This window comes from Carcharodon carcharias, chromosome 10 (assembly GCF_017639515.1).
Source record: "Carcharodon carcharias isolate sCarCar2 chromosome 10, sCarCar2.pri, whole genome shotgun sequence".
Taxonomy (NCBI): domain Eukaryota; kingdom Metazoa; phylum Chordata; class Chondrichthyes; order Lamniformes; family Lamnidae; genus Carcharodon; species Carcharodon carcharias.
This window is the reverse complement of record NC_054476.1, coordinates 40145275-40165789: the sequence shown is the minus strand read 5'-3', so window position 1 is coordinate 40165789 and position 20515 is coordinate 40145275. Positions and strand designations below refer to the sequence as shown.

Below are 20515 nucleotides of genomic sequence, written 5' to 3'. Positions count from 1 at the left end.
GCCACTGTCCCATTTATTCCATGAGTTTTAACTTCTCTTAATTAAGTGACACTTTATAAACACCTTTTGGCAATCCATATATACTGCAACAACCCCATTGCCTTCATCAATCCTCTGTTATCTTCTTTAAAATAAGTTAGTTAAACATAATTTGCCTTTAAAAAAATCTGCTGGTTTTCCTTAATTAATCCACACTTGTCCGACTGATTATTAATTTTGTCTCAGAACATCATTTCTATAAGCTTCCCCACCACTGGGGTTAAACTGAAAAGCCTGCAAGTGCTGGATTTATCCTTGCACCTTGTATTGAACAAGGACGTAGTATTTGCAATTCTCCAGTTCTTAGGCACCACGCTTGTATTTCAGGATATAACTATGAAACTTGGTGCAGTGTGTTTAATACAGCTTTCTGCTGTGCATTTCAAAAAAAAGATTTTTTATAGGAGTGTCCTGTGAATGACCCAACTTTAAATAACTGAAAATTACTTCGAATAGTTCTGTATGTTTTTAGTTTTATTGCTGTAGAGTAGTCAATTTATTTGTAAATTAACAGGAAAGTCATATTCAAAAGCTTTCAAAATGTGACTATTAGTGTTCTTGTGCCTAAAAAAAGGCTAGTTTTAAAAAAATCAAAACACTGTGGATGCTAGAAATAGAAACAGAAAATGCTGGAAAATCTCAACAGGTCCAACTGATTCGAGGGATCACTGACCTGAGGCATTGACTGTTTCTTTCTCCATAGCTGCTGTCGGACCTGCTGAGTTTTCATTCTTCTTCATTTTAAGAGCCTCCTCGAAATGAGTCCGATTAACAGAGCTGGCAGTGGGGATTAAGTTGATGTTGGGGCGTTGCCAGTTGTGTGGGTCCAGCTGGCTTCTAGTGCAACATGTTCGAAACAAGCACAAAAGATCACAGAAATTCGATTTCCACTAGATGTAATTTGCACTGCATTGGCCGTCTTTGGCTGAAATGATTAAAAGAAAAGCACAGCACGACTGAAACTCCTGTCCTGTGGAGATACACAAAGTATCATGTCTTCTATATATACTTCTGCCTGTAGCTTAGCAAGAAAATAAGAGAAAACAAATGAGAACGTTTAGATTGTCAAGTTGTTTTTTTTCTATTAGTTCCTCCAGAAATTGAATGCAGTAAACTTTCCGACCTTCGCCATTTCGAAGAAGCCAGCATCTGTTTCAGAGTTAACAGATTTAGACCTCAGAAAATTAATATTGTTTTAAGCTTAAAGAGGAAAGGGGATCAACACAAAACACAAATTGGTACATGGCGTATCCCAGAGGATATCGCAAAGAACAGAAGTTATTTGGCGTCCAATGGAAATGCAGATGACGTGCAGCTTCTCATGAACTATTGTGAAGCAGACACGTCCTTTGAGCCTTTGCAGCCAAAACTTTCTAAGGACAGAAATGGAACTTACAAACTACATTGTGAAACCAAAATATTTCCTGATGTGGACAGAGATGATGAGGCTGAATTAATTCTTCACGTTCACCATAAAACTCTTGCAGAACCTGCTGTGAAATCTATAACATTGGATGTTAAAGGAGGTAACTCCATGAGCATTTGATTTTAATCATTATTATTTATGCTCCTTGAATCCATTCTGTATTTCCTTTCTTAACTTGTGTATTTGTAAATATGAAGTGACATGTGATTAACTGTGGTAATGCAGTTCTGTCATCTGTAGTCCCTAAATTAATAGAAGGTTCAGCCTGGAAAATAACATTTTCTTGCTCTTATTAACACCTGAAAAATTCTTTCGGTTTAAATAAACAACTTATTTGTTTTGTTTCTCTTTCCCAAAGTCCCACCAAAGGTTTCAAACATTGTGGTGCCACTTCACACCCATCATAATGACCTTGTGGCCTTGACTTGTTCAATTAATGGTTTTAAACCAAGACCATTAACAATCATATGGCAACAAATACGGAGGAATAATGAGTTGAATGAAATTGTTCGTTTGGATCATAACAACAGAACAACCTTTGCCTCTGACAATGGGAAGAAGTCTAACTGTAACCATCAAATAAGCGAAGTTGAGTATGAAGATAAATCATACGGTATCACCAGTGTACTAGTTATTAGGCCAGATATACTGCAAGACACAGGTACAAAGTACATTTGTGTGGTACAGCATGACTGCACTCACAGTGAAGAGCAGAAAGAAATAACTCTGAATGTTACAGGTATGTAATATTTTTGACATTTCCTTATTTAGAACAATGAATTAAATTTGTTTACAGACACTGTTTTTTACAATGCAACAAAATTGCTGATTTTATTTGGAAAATCCTGTGAAGAATGAAGTGCCCTGAGCACCATATTTCTCTAATTGAGGTCATTGTGTAACTTTTTATTTTATACTTGAGTCCTATTTCCAAATTTTCAGAACACAGTGGATTAAATTTTCTGGCCATTGACTGCAGGTTAGATAGAATCTACACTCCAATATCTCTAACATCCCACTGTTAAAGTAAATTTGTTTTACATGTTTCTTTTTCAGCCCCTCCAAAAGTGGACAAGATAACACATGGAGCAGAAAAACTACTTGCAGGAGAGCCCATGACTTTAAGCTGTCAAATACATTCTTTTTATCCCCATAATATCACAGTAACATGGTTCAAAAATGGTGAAAAAATGATAGAAGAACCTGAAGAATGTGAGCCAACTGTGGGAAGTGATGGACTCTGTTACTTGACAAGTAGTGTGAAGAGTACACCTACCAGGGCTGATGTTAAGAAGAAATATATGTGCCGAGTAGAACATAAAAGCCTAATGGAGCCATTGGAGGTTGACTGGGTACTCGATCAGCTGGGTAAGTAACCATTGTTACAATCCCCATGGGGAAACCATAAACCAAAATAACTGAGTTTACTGAATGACCCCGAAATGGAAAAAATTCCCAAAATCCACTTTTTGTAGCCTTCACTTCAACATGAATCAGAACCAACAGAAATTAAACATGAATTAACAGGTAAATGATACTTCAAATCAAATTTCACTTCACCTAGATTTACAACAAAAATAGATCTTGCGCAACCACAGCATATGCATCACTCCTTACACAAATTCCGCAGTATGCTGTTTTTTATTCACGCAAGGTAAGTCAGGAGTCCTATCCCACAATAGCTTTCACCTTCAAGTTTCATGGTATGATTCTCACCAGCAAGCACACTTCTACTAACCCTCTCTCCTTTGGGTCACCGTCCTGATGCTCTCCAGAGTTCCTTTACAGCTGATGAACCAAAAACACCCTGGTTCAGTTTGGCCACTTCTGGGAAACCACCCAGCTCTTATGTGTCTCCAAGCTATTTGCATCACTTTCCAGATTTTCGACCCTTTTGGCCAGCTTACACAGCACCTCCCAAGAGCCCCTGTCTCCTTTTCTGCCAAACAGAAAAACTGACCTCTCCTTGAGAATAATTTGCTTCTTCTCCACACAAGAATTCTGTGTTTTCTTTCACTATCTCTGTCTTCTTTTTCTTGGTGCCTGCATCTGTGCACTGATCGCCTTCACCCTCCAATACCTCTGCTTGCAGATCTCCTTTGTGCTTGCCAGCCACACTGCTTCTTACTTAACTTCCTCCCTGTTTGTACTATTTCCAGGTCAAGGGTGGCCAGGTCACATGGACATGTATTTTTTTTATCCAAGAAAATTATAGTTAATTCCTTTACAACTGATGCGATCTCGCCAAAGTCCTTTTCAAACATTCTTAAAAATAATTTTGGATTCCACAGACCTTTTAAAGAATTTACAAATTTTCCTTACTGTTCTGCTTCTGGTCAAAGGTCATCACATCATCTGACCAGAGCATATGATTACTAATTTTTGCCAAACATTTAGACAAAAAAAAGACAAAAATTGCAGCAATCGAACATCTGATAGCGTTAGTTGGAAATTCTCTTGCACATTCAGATTTTTGCATGTTTTATATGGCAAGTTTCTGTGAGTTGATGACATCATAGCACACGAAACTGGGTATCTGATGCCTAATTGCACTGGGAATGCAGCTATCTATCTCCTTGGCATTCCAGATTGAAGATTTTTTACTTGTTCATGGGCTGTGGGTGTCACTGAACAAGGTTAACAAAGTCCCAACCCTAGTTTCCCTTGAGAAGGTGGTGGCGAGCCACATTGTTGAACTGCTGCAGTTTGTGCTCCTTGCTGTGGGGACAGAGTGTTCCAGATTTTTAACCTGTGCGCTGATCGTCTTCACCCATATTTAAGCAATAATAAAAGAATGGTGGCATATTTTCAAGTCCGGATGGAGGGGAAATTGTAGGTGGTGGTGCTCCCATGTGCCTGCTACCTTTCTACTTGTAGGTGGCAGAGGTTGCTGGTTTAATGGAAGGTGCTTTTGAAGGAATCTTGGTGAGTTACTGCAGTGCATCTTGCAGATGGCACACACAGTCAACAACTGCGCTGGTAGTTGAGGGAGTGAATATTTAAAGTGGCGGATAATATGTCAAACAAGTGGACTGTTTTGTCCTGGATGGTGTTGAATTCCTTGAGCTTTGTTGGATCTGCACTTATCCTGGCAAGTGGAGAGTATTCCATCACTAATGCCATCTGATGCTGGATGTTTGCTGCTTTGTACCTAATCTCTAACCTGTTCTTGTCGCCACAATATTTATGAAGCTGGTCCAGTTACATTTCTGGTCAATGGTGACCCCAGGATATTGATCATGGGGGAATCAGTGATGATGATGCCATTGAATGTTAAGGGGAGGTGATTAGACACTTTCTGTCATTAAAGAGTCATTAATCAGTGTCTTTTCTTTTTATTATTATTATTGGTATCGTTCATTTATGTCTGTGCTATTGTCTGGCACATGTGTGGTCTGAATGTAACTTGTCATTTATCAACCCAAGCCTGAATGTTGTTCTCGTGTCTTACTGCATGTGAACAGATAATGCTTCATTATCTGACGAGTTGCAAATGGAACTAAATATGGGACAATCATCAGCAAATATCTCCGCTTATGGCCTTATAAAGGTGAGCAGTTCATTGATGAAGCAGCTGAAGATAGTTGGGCTTAGGACACTAGCCTGAGGTTGGGATTTTTTTTTTTTGCTCTTTCATGGGATGTGAGTGATGCTGGCAAGGCCAGCATTTGTTGGATATCCCTAACTGCCCTTGAACTGCTTCAATCCATCTAGTGCATTTACACCCCCATTGCTGTTAGTGAGGGAGTTCCGGTATTTTGACCCAGCAACAGTGAAGGAACGGCGATATAATTCCAAATCAGAACGGTACTTGGCTTGGAGGTGAACTGCAGATAGTGGTGTTCCCATGCATCTGCCGCCCTTGTTCTGGGTGGCAGAGGTAGGGTGTTTGGAAAGTGTTGTCGAAAGAGCCTTGGTGAGTTGCTGCGGTGCATCTTGTATATAGTACACACTACTGCCACTGTGTGTTAGTGGTGGAGGGAGTGAATATTGAACTCCTGCTGTTGTAGTCACAATATTTATGCAGCTGGTCCAGTTCAGTTTCTCGTCAATGGTAACCCCCAGGATGTTGATAGTGGGGGATTCAGTGATGGCAATGTCATTGAACCTCAAGGAGAGATGGGTAGATTCTCTTTTGTTGGAAATAGTCATTGCCTAGCACTTGTGTGGCCCGCATGTTATTTATCATTTATCATCCTGAGGGGAAATTTTAGGTGGCAGTGTTCCTATGTGCCTGGTGCCTTTCTAAAGGAGTCTTAGTAAGTTGCTGCTGTACATCTTGTAGATGGTACATACTGCTGTCAACTGCCAAACTGGTAGTTGAGGGAGTGAATACTTAAAAAGCAGGTCAGAGGCTGGGAATTATGAGGTGAATGACTCACATCCTGACTTGATCTGCAAGGCACAAATCAGGAATGTGATGGAATGGTACTTAACACTATGCAATCATCAGAAAATATCACCACTTTGGACCATATTATTGAGAGAAAAGTTATTGATGAAACACTTGATGATGGTTGGGCCTAGGCCACTACCTTGAGGACCTCCTGCAGCGATGTCCTGGGACTGAGATGGTTGGCCTCCAACAAGCAGAACCATCTTCTTTTATACTAGGTATGACTCCAACCCTCGGAGAGTTTTTCCCCTGATTCCCATTGACTTCAGATTTGCCAAGGATCATTTGGTCAATTTCTGCCTTGATATCAAGGGCGGTTACTTTTTCCTTCCCTCTTGAGTTCAGCTCTATTGTCCATGTTTGGAACAAGGTTGTAATGAGGTCAGGAGCCAAGTGGGCCTGGCAAACCCCAAACTGAGCATCAGTGAGCTAGTTATTGCTGTGTAAGTGCTGCTTGATAACAGTGTCAACGATCTCTTTCAACACTTTGCTGATGATTGCGAGGAGGCTTATGGGGCAGTAATTGGTCAGATTGCATTTATCCTGGTTTTTGTGGTTAAGACATGCCTGGGCAATTTTCCACATTGCCAGGTGGATGCCAGTTTTGTAACTGTACTGGAACAGTTTGGCTAGAGTGCAGCTAGTTCTAAAGCACATGTCTTCAGTACTACAACCAGGATGTTGTCAGGGCCCATGGTCCTTGCTGTATCCGGTGCAATCAGTGATTTTGTGATTAAAACTCAGAGGTAGTCAATTTGGCTGAAGACTGACTTCTGTTATGGTGAGGATCTTGGGAGGAGGCAGCGATGAATCATCCACTTGGTTCTTCTTGCTGAAGATGGGTGTGAAACTTTCAGCCTAATGTTATTTTGCACTCACATGCTGGACTGTCATCAATGAGGACAGGGAGATGCATGGAGCCTTCTCCTCCCATTAATTGTTTAATTGGATACCATCATTCATGACTGCATGTGGCAGGTTTGCAGAGCTTTTGATCTGATCCATTGGTAGTGGAATTGCTCAGCTATATATAAAGTATCTGCTTTGTCAGTTCCACGTGAATGTTGTCCTTTGTTGTAACTCACTAGGTTGACACCTCCATTTTTAGGTATGTCCAGTGCTGCTCCTCTGTGCTCTTCCATACTCCCTATCGTACTGGGGTTGATCACCTGGGTTATTGGTAATAATAGTGTAAAGGATATGCACAGCCATGAGGTTACTGACTGTGGTGGAATACAGCACCTCGTGGATGCTCAGTTCGGAGTTGCTAGATTGGTACTAAATTTATCCCATTTACTATGCTGTTAGTATCATGTAACATGATAGAAGGTGACCTTGGTGAAAACTGTGCTTCACTCCTAACAATATGAGAGTGACTGGTGCAACAGATTGTTGGAGATGAATTCAAGAAGACTTTTCCTTCTTTCTAGATTGCCCACCACCTTCTGATGGCCCGGTCTAGTAGCTACGTTCTTCAGGACTGTGCCAGCTTGTTCAGTAATGCTACCAAGCTGTTCTTAGCGGTGAACATTGTAGTCCCCCACCCAAACTATATCTTGTGCCCTTGCTACCCTCAGTGTTTTTTACAAGTGGTGTTCAATATAGTGGAGTATTGATTCATCAGCTGAGGGAGGGTGGTAGGTGGTAATGAGCAGGAGGTTTCCTTGCCTCTGTCTGATCTATTATCATGAGACTTCATGGGGTCTGGAATTGAAGTAGAAGACTCCCAGGGCAAATCCTTGTCATGTCTGGTGGGTCTATCCTGTTGCTGGTTCAGGACTTATCCTTGTTTTCACATCCTTCCATGGCCTCGCCCATCTCTATTTCAGTATTCTCCTCCGTCACCACAACCCTCAGAGATATCTGTGCTCCTCTAATTCTAGTCTCCTATTCATCCCGAGTTTTAAATACATCATCATTGGTGGCCACACCTACAGTTTCCTTGGCCTCAAACTCTGGAATACCCTGCTCTGGAATATACCTCAACGCCTCTGCCCCTTGCTTTCTTCCTCATTAAAATCTACCTCTTTGACCAAGCTTTTGGTCACCTGACCTAATATCATCTTTTGCGGCTCAGTGAGATGCTTTATTTCATAATGCTCTTCTGATGTGCCTTGGGACATTTCATTTTTAAACTGTTTAACCCCACATCTACCACCGCCGCGCCCTCCCCCCGACCCCCTTCCACTGCCTGATGTTGTGCAATTTGTATATAAATAGTGGCATGTGTCATTCGTCTCATCATTTTATCAACAGCACAATCTGGGGAATACTTGAGTTGGGTATTTAAATTCTCTGATTTGATTTAAAAATGCAAAAATAGTGAATATTTGTAAATGAGAAAATGTTAACAAGCTGAGATTCATATGCAGATTTAAGTTGATGACTGACAATTCTGCTGGTCTGTTCCTGCATTAGAAAAGGTCCATGTGAAGGCCCAGACCTAGAGTGATTTGTTTAGAGACAAGGGAAGTAAAGAAACCCAAATCTTGGGTCAAGATTTCTATTTCAACTTGGTTGTTTTTTCCTATATTTTAGCAAACTGAGAAAATCTGTATTGGTCTTTTCTCTGTCTATGAAATATATTCCACCTGCATTCTTTTCTTTTTTGTTCAGGAAAACAATAATACGAAAGCTTAGAATAGCTGCGAACAATTGTAACAAAGAAAGACCTTGCATTTAAATCTTGCCCCTCATATCCCATCTAAGTCCATAAACACTAGGGCTAGGATTTTCCCTGTTTGCTGGCGTCGGGCGTGTTTCATGGAGTGAGTGGACAATATGGCGCGATTGTCTGCTCAGCCCAACAACAGGGGCCGCGTTTCCCACCATCGGACGTCAGGAACCTCATTTTTAATACATCAGCAATCAGCATCTCATTATTAGGCCAGCCCGCTGGAATCAGCCCCCTGCTGGATCCTCTATCCACATCGGCAGGAAAGTACGCTGCTGTGTTTCACAACAGCACATAAAAGGTGTGCACTAGGTGGGCTGCACTTTGAGGGTAACTCGGAGGTGAGCACACAACAACAATGTGCAGCGCTCACCAGGGTCGCCTGTTAGAATTCAAGCTTGAGGAGTGTTGGGGGTACGTAAAGGGCAGCCCTGCCGTTGAGGTGACTTGTGGGGGTGGGGTGGGGGCAAGGGCTTCCTTGCGGTTGAGGCGACATGGGGGTAGCACAAGGGCAACCTGCCATTGAATATAGCGCACAAGCAATCGAGGTGGGGGTAGGGTGGGCGAGGGAAGCAGCCACTCCTTAGGGAAACCTGTATAAGGTAACCATTGCTCAGCAGCTGAGATAGTTCAGGTGCAGCCACATTGATATGATTGGAGTTGGGTTTCTAGCTTATGTGCTCACTTGAGCAACTCAGAGGTGTTAAACTCACCAAGTGCTCCAGAGGTTTGTACCCCCCCGCCCCCCCGAACCCGGCACAGACTGCAAAGTCATAATCATTTTAGTGGACTGCAAAACAGTTGGATGACTGCACATGTTGTACAATCTCCTTGCTAAAGCTGGCCATGGAGCAGTCACTGGTGGAGGCGTCGCAGCCCCTTGTAATGTCAGCATCCCGGTTTGGACCAGTCTCCTCGATGGTTGAAGCTAACAGTGCAGCCTTGCAGTATGGGTTAGGAGAATGCCTGGGCTGAAAGCGCAGCATGCAGTCCAATGGGCAAAGCTGCCACCAGTTGGTCAGGTGGATTGGGGCAGAGTTGGGTGGGGTTTCAGGCAGCCAGGTGGCACACTGACCTCTGGCCATCCAGATGATGGCCAACACTCTCTGGGAAGTGTTAAGGGGCCATCACACTTAACCAGGACAGGTTTTTAGTATGTTCTGGTGAACCAGCTGTATCCCTGCTGGCCTACAGAGAGCAAAGATGACAGAGGAGAAAGTGACCGAGGTGCCTGTCTGCCAAAGAGCCCCAGAGAGCTGTCACTGGTCAGTGCCGAGTGACACCCAGTGTCCATAGAGGCCACATTTCATTCCTGCAAATGACCAAGAACCAGAATCGCTGAAGACTGCGCATGTCTAGGGTCCCGGTCAGTCACATCTGCCACTTACTGCAGGATTTGGCGCCACAGGGACATGGCATCCACTGCCAGTGGCTGTGAAAGTGACCATGGTGCTCAATTTCTATGCCAATGGCTCCTTTCAGGGCTCCACAGGTGACCCCTGTGGGATTTCACAATCCGCCACCCACAAATACATCCATGAGGTCACGGATGCCATCTTCACAAGGGCACACAACTTTGTGCATTTTGTCCGGGACCAGGACATCCAGGATGCAAGAGCGATTGGATTCACCCAGATCTTGGGTTTCCCACAGGTTCCGGGTGCGATCAACTGCACTCAGGTAGAACTCAGATCTCCATCGCAACACGCGGTGACCTACATCAACCACAATTGGTTCCACTCACTGAATGTGCAGCTGGTGTGTGACCACCGGAAATGCATCCTGCAGGTCGGCGCATGGTTTCCAGGGAATATGCACAACGCCTACATCCTCAGTCGGTCACAGATCCCTGAAGTCTTCCAGGGTCCACGGAAGCTGCAGGGATGGCTTCTTAGGGACAAGGGCTACCTGCGGAGGCCATGGCTGATGACACCTGTGCAGCGGCCTCAGACTGCAGCAGAGCGACACTATAATGAGGCTCATGCTGCAGTTCACAACTTGGTGGAGCAGACCATCGGGATGCTGAAGATGTGGTTCAGGTGCCTGGAGCTTTCTGGTGGAGCCCTGCAATACAGTCAACAGAGTGTGCATTGCATCGTCGTTGTCTGCTGCGCCCTTTACAACCTGGCGCTGCAATGGAAAGACGAGCTGGCTGTGGAGGAGATGGGGAAGCTGGAGGCTTCCTCCGATGAGGAGAAAGCCGATGGGGATGAGGGTGAGGGGGTGCTCGAAGGCGATGATGATGAAGATGAGGCCCTCGCACTGGCTAGATGAGGCAAGTGGACTTTGGAGGCCCTCATAGTTGCTCGATTTGAGGAGGGTGATGACAACATGCAGTGAGGTGACCCCATAGATCCTCACATTGCATCTAGGAACGTTTGACTCCAGTCTGGCTTATGGCAGTGCGAATATCCTCGATGAGAATGCTCCTTTCATGGAGACACAGTGGAGGCCCTAATAGCTGCTCGAAGCTGCTCGATTGCAGGAGGATGATGACGGCATGCAGTGAGGACACTCCATAGATCTTCACGTAGCCCCTGAGAATGTCTGACTCCTGTCTGGCCGAGGGCAGCTCGTTTGCGCTCCATGATCAGGGTCATATCATAAAGACGCAGCCATGAGACTTTAGAAGCTTCTTACCCTTCGTCAGGTGCCTTCAGCACCTGACCCCTTCAGGAGTACAGCGTCACTGGTCACAGATACTGAAGAGATGGGGGCCAGCCCCACCTTGAAGGTTTTTAGCGCACAGAGAGAATGATGGAGCTCGGTGGCGCCTGCCCACTACATTCTGGCAGCAATGACCAGCACCGTCGGGGTGCTGGCATCAGTAATGTGTCCAGGGAGTGTGAGGCCATACAAACACTTTGGTTTGAAGGTGCACAGAGCACAGGGAAAAGGCCCTGGACTGAGACACCCGCCTTTATCTTGTGCAGAAAGGTTTCATATCTGAGTGACAAGAACACTGCTCAACAGAACAAGGAGCCATAGGCAGGGAAACATTCTTGGGAGTTCACTGACAATAGTGAACAGTATGTACAAGTGATTAACACCTATGTCCAGGCGGAACAGCTAATTTTTCTTAACTTTCCAAATCCTGCCACTACGTCTTAGTGCTCCATGCCATCTCTTGGAGGCAGCCTGTTGACTGCAATGCCCTGTCCTCTGGAGGGCCAAGACTTGGAAGGCCCCAGCCTGCTTTCAGGGTCCTGCTGTGTGGCAGTGGCACCCTCCTCGGCCTGTGGAGCTGGAGCTGCTGAGGACACAGGAAGAGGGGATTAGGATGGGATGGACACTCCCAGAGTCACCTGGATGGTTGGCCCAGGGGTGTGCACCTGCTGGTTCTCTTCCCTATGGGTGCCCGAGGGCCCCGGCTGCCCCCTTGAGGAGCAGAGATAGCTGGAGTGAGATCAAGCTGCCTGCCACCCCTCTTGCGTACAGACTGTTAGAGGCCAAATATGGCATCAGTGATGGTGTTGAGCCCGTGCAGCAGTGTAGAAGTAATGTCCTGGACCAAGGCCTCCATGGAGGCCACCTTCCTATACCTTGGTGCATTGCAATTCCGGCGCTATCACCTCAGAATGCAGGCAGATGGACTTCTCCATCATGTCTTGCAATCTGAGGAGTGCAGTGGACATCCCTTCCTGATGTTCCCTCGCTTGCCTTTGCAGCTGCAGCAACTGAGATATGATTGAGTCCAAAGGCTCATCATCTGACTTGGACTCAGCAAATGTCTGGCTTCCAGCAGTCCTCTGAGTGCCGAGGACCTGGGAAGTCCCTTCTGTGGATCAGACATCGTGATGTGCTCCCCAGTTTGTGATCCTGAGGCTATTCTGAAGCTGGGGCCCATTGAGGCGTATGTCTCTGTGCTGGTGGAGGGTGTGGGTGAGCACTGTGATAGGACTTCAAGGAGGGTGCCTCCAGATTCCTCATCAGAGGCTTCTTCATGGCTTGACTGGAAGCCCTGGGTTATGGACTCCATCAGCTGTTTCCCAGATGTGCCTGTGAAAGCAAGGAAAGATAATTAGTGCATGTCAGTGGCCTGTGAAACAGGGAACATCACTCACATGGTTGTCTGATGGATGTTGCACTGCTGGATCATCACTTGGTAGAGCAGCGCTGACCTCTCCGTCAGCACAGGGCCGGTCCAGATCCTCACCGGCCAACTGGATGGTAGCTTTCAAAGTCCATGAGGATCTTGATTTCAGGCAGTCCCCCATCGGTCTGCCACCACTCGTTGTTGTGTGTCAGCTTGTCCTGCATGAATAGAGATGGAGAAAGTGTAAGCAGAATGCTTGTCAGGCCAGATGATAAGTATGCCTGGCATGTGTGGGTGGTGAGTGGTCCCATGGATGGGATGAGGACAATGACGGTGAGTGCGAGAGATTGAATGGTGATGTCTCTTGAACTATCAGTGAGTGAGATCCCTGTGGATGTGAGATGGATTTGTGTGTGTGTGAGTTGAGAGTGATGAAAAGAGTGACTTACCCTGGCAGAACCAAGGAGATCATTCACCCTCTTGAAGCACTGAATGTTTATCCTCTTTTGAAAGCTGAGCATTACTGCCACCGCCTCCCAAGCCAGGTAGATCACTCTGCTGCCCATCTTGCGGACAGAGCAAGGTTAGAGGACATCCTGGTGGGACTCCACAGCATCCAAAAGGCATTCCAGTGAAACACCGCTAAACCTGGGGGCTCGGGGACATCTTCTCTGCAGCAGTCATGGGCTGGAAGCACTGAGATGTGTGCGCGTGGCTGGACTTTAAATGTGACTCCTGGCGTGACAAAGTGGCGAGGTGATGGCAGGTGGGTGAATGAGAGCTTTCCTGCCATGGAAACGACGTGTTTCCCGGGAATGCGTCAATAGTGTGGCAAGTTTGGGAAAATATGGCGTGAAAACCCACCAGCCACAATGGCAGGTAAATTGACATTTTACCTGCCTTTTACCCCACTTAGTGGAAATCTGGGACGATTCCATCATGTTAATGAATTCTTTTTGGAATGTTGTCTGTGGTTTTGTAGGCAAACAGGGCAATTTGTACAAAGCAGTGTCCCACCAACAATGATGTGAGGAACAACCTGTTAATTTGTTTTTTTGCTGAGTTTGTTTGAGGGTGAAATGTTGGCTAGCCCAGGAGAATCCCTTACTCTTGGAAAAAGTTCAATGAGATCTTTTATGTCCACCTGAAGAGGTGGATCCAGCTGCTTTCAGTGCTGCAGTACTGTTTTTGTATTGTGCTGACCTAACACTGCAAATTACTTCAAGTCCTGGAGCAGCAGTAGAAACTAGGCCTTCTTCAGAGGCAAAAGGTAGTACAGGTGAACCAAGGTGAATGGTGTTGGAAAGGATTGTTTGCAGCTCTCTGTTAGCTCATTGGGAGAACATGTCACCCAACTTCGGCCTGAACAACTGAGAAGTAGAACCATAGAATGGCTCCAGCAGGGAGGCCATTCAGCCTGTCATGTCTGTGCCGGTTTCTGCTGGGGCAACTCAGCTATTCTCACTCCCCCATCTTTTCCATTAGTCCTCCAATTTTTTTTATCTTCAGATAATTTTTCAATTCATTTTTGAAAACCACGATTGATTCTGCCTCCACGACACCCTAAGGCAGCTCATGACTGTAAACACCTTTTGTCAAATCCTTTCTTAACCTTCTGTGTTCTGAGCAGAACAGTTGCAGCTTCTCCAGCCCCTCCACATAATGGAAACCCCTCAATCCCTGGTGCCACTATGGTAAATCTCGCCCGTGCTCCTAAACATCCTTCCCACTGTATGGTGCCCAGAATTGAATGCAATACTCTAACTGGGGCTTAACTAGTGATTTAAAACTGTAAGGTTACAAGTCCAATCCCCGAGTTATCTGATCCCAGCTGAGGTATTGGTGGAGTGCTACAATCTGCCTTGGGCCACCCCCCGCGCCCCCCCACCCCCCTTCCATGGACTCGATGAATTATCACTTTCTAATGATTCCCTGTTGAATGCAAGGCTAGGCTTGAATAGCCTCCGAGTATTCAATGTTCAATCTCACAGGCAGTGAGTGGAAATTTCCGAGAGATATGGGAGCAATCGTGGCCTGTAACAGGGTGCGAGGAAAAACAGCGGCAGAGAGAAAGGATACTTTTTATTGAAGAAATTGATGGTTGACAATTTGTCAAGATGCACTAGTCTTTTAAAAATATTTTGGTGTTCTTTCAGTTATGCAGTCTTATTAACACTGTTTATGTTGTATGTGTGCAGTGTCAATGCCAAAGGTAACAGAAGTTACAGCAGATCCTGTACACCCAGAAGTGGGAAAATCTGTACAACTTTCCTGCAAAGCACACAGCTTCTCTCCAAAAGACAATCAAATATCCTGGTTCAAAGGGTTTGTTAAAACCATGGATGGAGTTGAAACATCTGAAGTCCAGTTTGATAAAACAACTGATTCGTACTATCTATGGTCCAAAAGGACATTCATTCCAACTTGTCAGGACCATGGAAAAGAGTTCAAAATGCAAATCCTTCACTCTGCAACTTCAAACAAACCTGTCTCATCCAGTCATATTTTGAAAATAATGGGTAAGTCTCATTTCAACAAGAAGTGCAACTTCACAGTAACAATTGTAGAATATTGAATAGGTTATTTGGAAATGGCCAGATATGTTTCCAATTCATTAAAATGACATGTTTTAATAGAAGCGATTCAGTCTCCGAGTCTCAGGGTGCTCACTCATTCACCTTCATCCCCTGTGAGAGTGCCAGTTGGTGGGCGGAGGTGAGGGCGAATGAGAACCCTGTAGCTGGGAGCCAGACACATACTGTCTGCTCCTTATCAGCCCTGTCCCCCCGTCTCTCGCTCTCTCGATCATGCGCAGGCACGTGTGCTCACCCTTTCTGTCACCCTTTCTCTCCCTCTTGCGCGCGCTCCCCCTCCCTCTGGCGCGCGCACACTCCCCCTCCCACCTCCCTCGCGCACGTGCACTCCCCCTCCCTCTGGCGCACGCATGGTCCCCCTCCCTCCCTCGTGCGCACGCTCCCCCTCCCTCCCTTGCGCGCGCACTCCCCTTCCCTCCCTCGCTCCCATGTGCGCTCCCTCTCGCGCGTGCGCTCCCCCTCCGTCTCGCGTGTGGGCATGCACACATACACACTCAACCACAAACACTCACTCATCTGCACTCACTCCCTCACTCACTCGCTGACTCACCCTTATGCTCACTTACCATCACTCATGAACTTGGCTTGGTGGCAGGGGTAGGTGTGATATGAGCTGGAGCAAAGCCTGAGGCCTAGCGGTGCCCAAATGTGGAGGGCCAGGGGAGAACTGGTGGGATGCAGGGAGTACTGGGGGAGAGCCAGAGGAACGGAGCTGGGCTAGAGCACCAATAGCCTGGGGAAAGCATGGTGAACATGTGCTCCAAAGTGTGTCTGTCTAACTTCAAATACTTGCTGTTGCCTATCAGCAGCAAACGCAGGAGAAAAGCAGGCTTTGATAGGAGGAACAGGCTCCTGAAGAAATCTTCAAATGTACTGAGCTGGCATTTTCAACAGTCGTTCCGGGGGCCACATTGGGGGGGCTTCGCAGACTGCAGTGCGGCCCAGGGGCCACAGGTTGGACAAGCCTGGACTAAATTGATGGCATAGCAATAATTGTTGAGGATCAACTTGGTTTTACAAATATTACACCAACATAACTGGAATGACTCCTGAATCAGTTCTGTAGTGCAATACGCTTGTATTAAATAAAGCTTTACATGCAGCTGTAAGGTCTTCAAACATATACTCTACTAGTGGCCAAAAACATTTTTTTATTTTCCGTTCAGCATTTATTGCCCATCTCTAGTTGCCCTTGTTCAGAGGGCATTTAAGAGTCAACCACATTGCTCTGGGTCTGGAGTGACATGTAGGCCAAACCAGGCAAGGAAAGCAGAAAATACTTTCTCTAAAAGGCATTAGTGAACCAGATGGGTTTTTACAACAATCAGCAATGGTTTCATGGTGGTAATCATCAAACTTTTAATTGCAGATTTTTATTGAATTCCAATTTCATCATCTGCCGTGGTGGAATTTGAACCCGAGTCCCCAGAGCATTACCCTGGGTCTTTGGAATACTAGTCTAGTGACAATACCACTATGACACCTCCTCCCCCTACATAGCTATCTCTAACAGGATGCTAGCATTGCTTTTATTTTGGGGATGATGATAACTTTGCCATTGGAGCCACAGGCTTGTGCTACCTCTTTGAGATCAGCCTAACCTTCAGGAACAGTGCCACCTCACATTACATTCCTTGTTTGTCTGTGACCTCCAAGTTGCTTTCTGTGGCTGCATTGGCCCTAAATTTTGCTATTCCAACATGGCTGTGATTATCAAATCAGTAGCATAAATGTTCTGTAAGGAAAAGGGTTTTTTAAGTTGTCGTTATCTTTGATAAAGGTCTAACTTGCACAATGAAAGATTTGATGACTGCCCTTGTTTAAACATTCAACATTTGGGGGGAAAAGATAGATCTTTTGAATCTCCTTTTTGATCCTTCAACATGATGGCTATTTGGTAGAGTAATCAACTGTGGATTCATGCAACTTTTACAGGAAATCCATCTGTTGAAGATATCAAACTTGACCCACCAGAAGCCACGTATGGTAGAGCTCTTGCTTTGATCTGCAACGTCACTAACTTTTACCCACAAGCCATTGGTACAGCTTGGCTAAAAAATGGAAACCGGATAGTCGAAGGGATTACGGTTGAAGGACCTGTGATGGAGAACGATAAATCTTATCGGTTGACTTCCCGATTGCAAGTAACTCCAACTGCACTAGATTTTGATGAAGAATTTTCTTTCCGTGTGGAGCATGTTAATTTAGAAACTCCAGTTACAAAGTGGACAGTTCTAACACTTAAAGGTAGGTTTTACCCTGATGCTTCTCTCCACAAGTTTGAAAAGTTCCACTTCATATTTAAATATTTGTGATTAAGTGAATATACTTCACTAGGTCACCCAGAAATAACCTGGAAGAATTTGACTAGATACTAGAGGTAGTGCAATGTGCTGGGTGGTGGTGATGGGGGAGGGGGGGGAGCTTATGGGGAGACACAATTAGGAGTCATTTCACATCAAATGTGAAATGTGAGCAAATTGAAATTCGATAAATTGGAGAAGAAAAACTTCAATTGAAGTTACTTAAAGGAAGGATATTTGATTTAAGATCATTATATTCACTGTAAAATCAGATTCCAAATAAATGTATCTTTTAAAGTAATTTCATTTATTGGAGCTAATTCTCACTAGTTCGGAAGCTTTTCTTACCTGAAGACATCAGTTCTTCGGTTTGCTAAAAATATTTAACTTTTATTATCCTAATCATCCCAATAGGGTTTGGATCAAATTATTATAATTATGATTTTTGAATTTGTTTTATTTCCCTTCTGTCTGACACTACTTCCTGCCTGACCATTAATTCAGTGACCATTGTTGTTTGGGACGTCCCTTCGATATCCATTTGTCAAAGTATCTGTTACTACATGCTGCTTTAATGTAGTAAACCAATGGACTGCAGCGGCTCAAGAGGGCAGCTCACCACCAGCTTCTCAAGGGCAACTAGGGATGGGCAATAAATGCTGGCCCAGCCAGCGAAGCCCACAGCTCGTGAATGAATAAAAAAATACACCACCACCATCTTCACTTTAAGATCAGTGCTGTTTTCAAAAAATCTTTTCTGTAACTATGTAAGTTGTTTATTTATAGAAAATATTAGAATAATTCTAATAGTAACTTTTGAGCAAACTCATAAGATCTTAAATTTTCTTTCATAAATTTGTGTATAATTCAGACTAGAAAAGCACCCTTTATTTTCTTATATTCAGAAATTAATCAGTTGGCTTCAATAACTAAACATTCATGAACCTTTTTATTTGTCTTTCAGCTTATTCTCCTACCTTGTCTCCAATTAAAGTTGATCCAAAACTGCCTGAAGTTAATGAGCCTATCACATTCAGTATCTCATTTACAAACTATGCTCCTGCTGCTGTGCAAGTAAAGTGGTTTAAAAATGGGACATCTTGTACAGGAGTGACTAACAGTCTGCCTAAGATTGCTGATGATGGTCTTTTTTCATCAGAGTCAAGCTTAACATTTATTGTAGCTGAGAAGGATCATGAGAGTTTAATCAGATGTGCGGTGTTTCACTTAGCAACAAAAGAAATTCAGGAGGAAAAATTCATATTATCCCTTAAAGGTGAGTGTTGTTTTATTGGAGTTGGATTCAGAACAAAGCATTTCATTACAATTGTTGTCATTGTAAAATTGATGTTTTTGCTGAGCTCGAAGCATTCATTTGAATGTGTATTTGACATTGAAACTTTATATTCAATAAACAACGTTTCTTCACTGCTGAGAATAGTTAATTTTGGTGACTTCATTTTGTTGCAATACTATTAGAGAGTTACTTAATATTCTAACATTGTAAGACTTTATTTAATTTGACCAGTGTTGTTTCTATGTTCAGGTGTTAAAGATGAAGATGTGCTTTATGAAAACATACACAGTGATGAAGGTAAAGTGAAGATTTTGCTAAGTTCCTGTTTTGTGTGTGTTTGATGTAATCCGTAGTGATGTCAACGTGGCATTTCAGCTTATTATACAGAATAACCCAGATGTTCTTTTTTAGGTCTGTTTATGGCAGAAGTATCCACCCTAAATGGGTAGTCCTTTTAAAATAAGGCCATAATAATATGACCACATCCTGCATCCCATTTTCCATCATTACTGCCTTATTTACATTGAGTTCTAAAGATACCCATATACAATGGCTGCCTAGGATGCTGGGGAAAAGACAAAAACATATTTGAAAGGCCAAGCACATAATTAAAGCCTTGTAAAATCCTTATTTCTTCAGTAATTTAGTATTTTTGTTTGCTGTTCCTAATGCTTCACTCTCTGCCATTTCACCACGAGCCCCTACCTTCAGCTAAGACATAACATAGATTTCTATGTCAGTATGTTCCCTGGACGGGAAAGGAAATTGGGTTGGTGAGGTTGCACTGGAAGCCCATGACATCTCCCCAATAGTAACCCACACTTGAGGATACGGAAAGAGATGACCTTTTCTGCATTTACTTGAGGAAGAGAAGGAACAGCAGCAGAGGCTTGAGGATGAAATAGAGCACAACCATTTCCCTCATGCAGAACATATTTCTGCTATATTGAGGCAAGAGGCTCTCATATCTACCACATCTGGTCATTGCACAACCCTCTTGTGCGCGTTTTACCCCACAACTTTTTGCTGAATGCGTTAACTAATAGTTTTTCTTCGTGCCATCTAATCAAATCCCTTTCAAACATTGCCATGGACAATGTCTGTACATGCAACTTCAATGCAACCACAGTTTTAGCGGTTTTCCTAGGTGCCATCTAAGTAACAAGGTGGTGTGAGTAGGCTGGATTTTATGCCAGTATGAACAGTTTCCTGAAGGCAGAACAGTTCTAAGGTGGATCTGTTGTAGGCTGCCTGAGAAATTTGGCCCACCTGCATCCTTTCCTCCTTTTATGTTGGAAACTGAGCAGTTTGCAGGAGAGCATGTATCTTCCCCTATTCTTGGTACAAAAAGCTTTTTATACACTCGGAATAATTCCCTAATCTTACCCCAATTGGTGGCAGCTGCTCTCAATTACAAGAAAGCATGCACTCCATTGTAGCATGCTTCCAACATTAACAGGTTCCTTTCTTAAAGAAACTTAAATGCATTTTTTGTAGACAAAATCAACTGAAGATATAACTCACATTTAAGACTCACATCCTTAATTGGCCCTCTTATAATACTGCTAATAATTTCTCATTAGAGGTGTTCCTTTTGGCGAAACAATCTCTCACTCTCTCTCACACCATGGTTCTTTCTTTTCCACCATGGTACTCTGTAAGTTAAATTAGTGTATCTATGGTATTTAAATAAGTGTATATTTGACAATGCTTCCAAAATTTTCCCTCTACATCTGGTGCCTCCTGAGGA

General features: G+C 44.1%; 1 protein-coding gene across 1 annotated transcript in view; it reads left to right on the top strand.

Annotated features, from left to right (window-relative positions):
- The window catches only part of LOC121283083, a 52157-nt gene that overhangs the window by 23077 nt on the left and 8565 nt on the right, over window positions 1-20515 (top strand). The window contains exons 5-11 of the mRNA XM_041197165.1: window positions 1128-1565; window positions 1824-2204; window positions 2522-2833; window positions 14770-15090; window positions 17101-17412; window positions 18433-18744; window positions 19015-19062. Coding sequence (XP_041053099.1) covers window positions 1128-1565; window positions 1824-2204; window positions 2522-2833; window positions 14770-15090; window positions 17101-17412; window positions 18433-18744; window positions 19015-19062 — 2124 coding nt within the window. The remainder of the gene's footprint in view (window positions 1-1127; window positions 1566-1823; window positions 2205-2521; window positions 2834-14769; window positions 15091-17100; window positions 17413-18432; window positions 18745-19014; window positions 19063-20515) is intronic.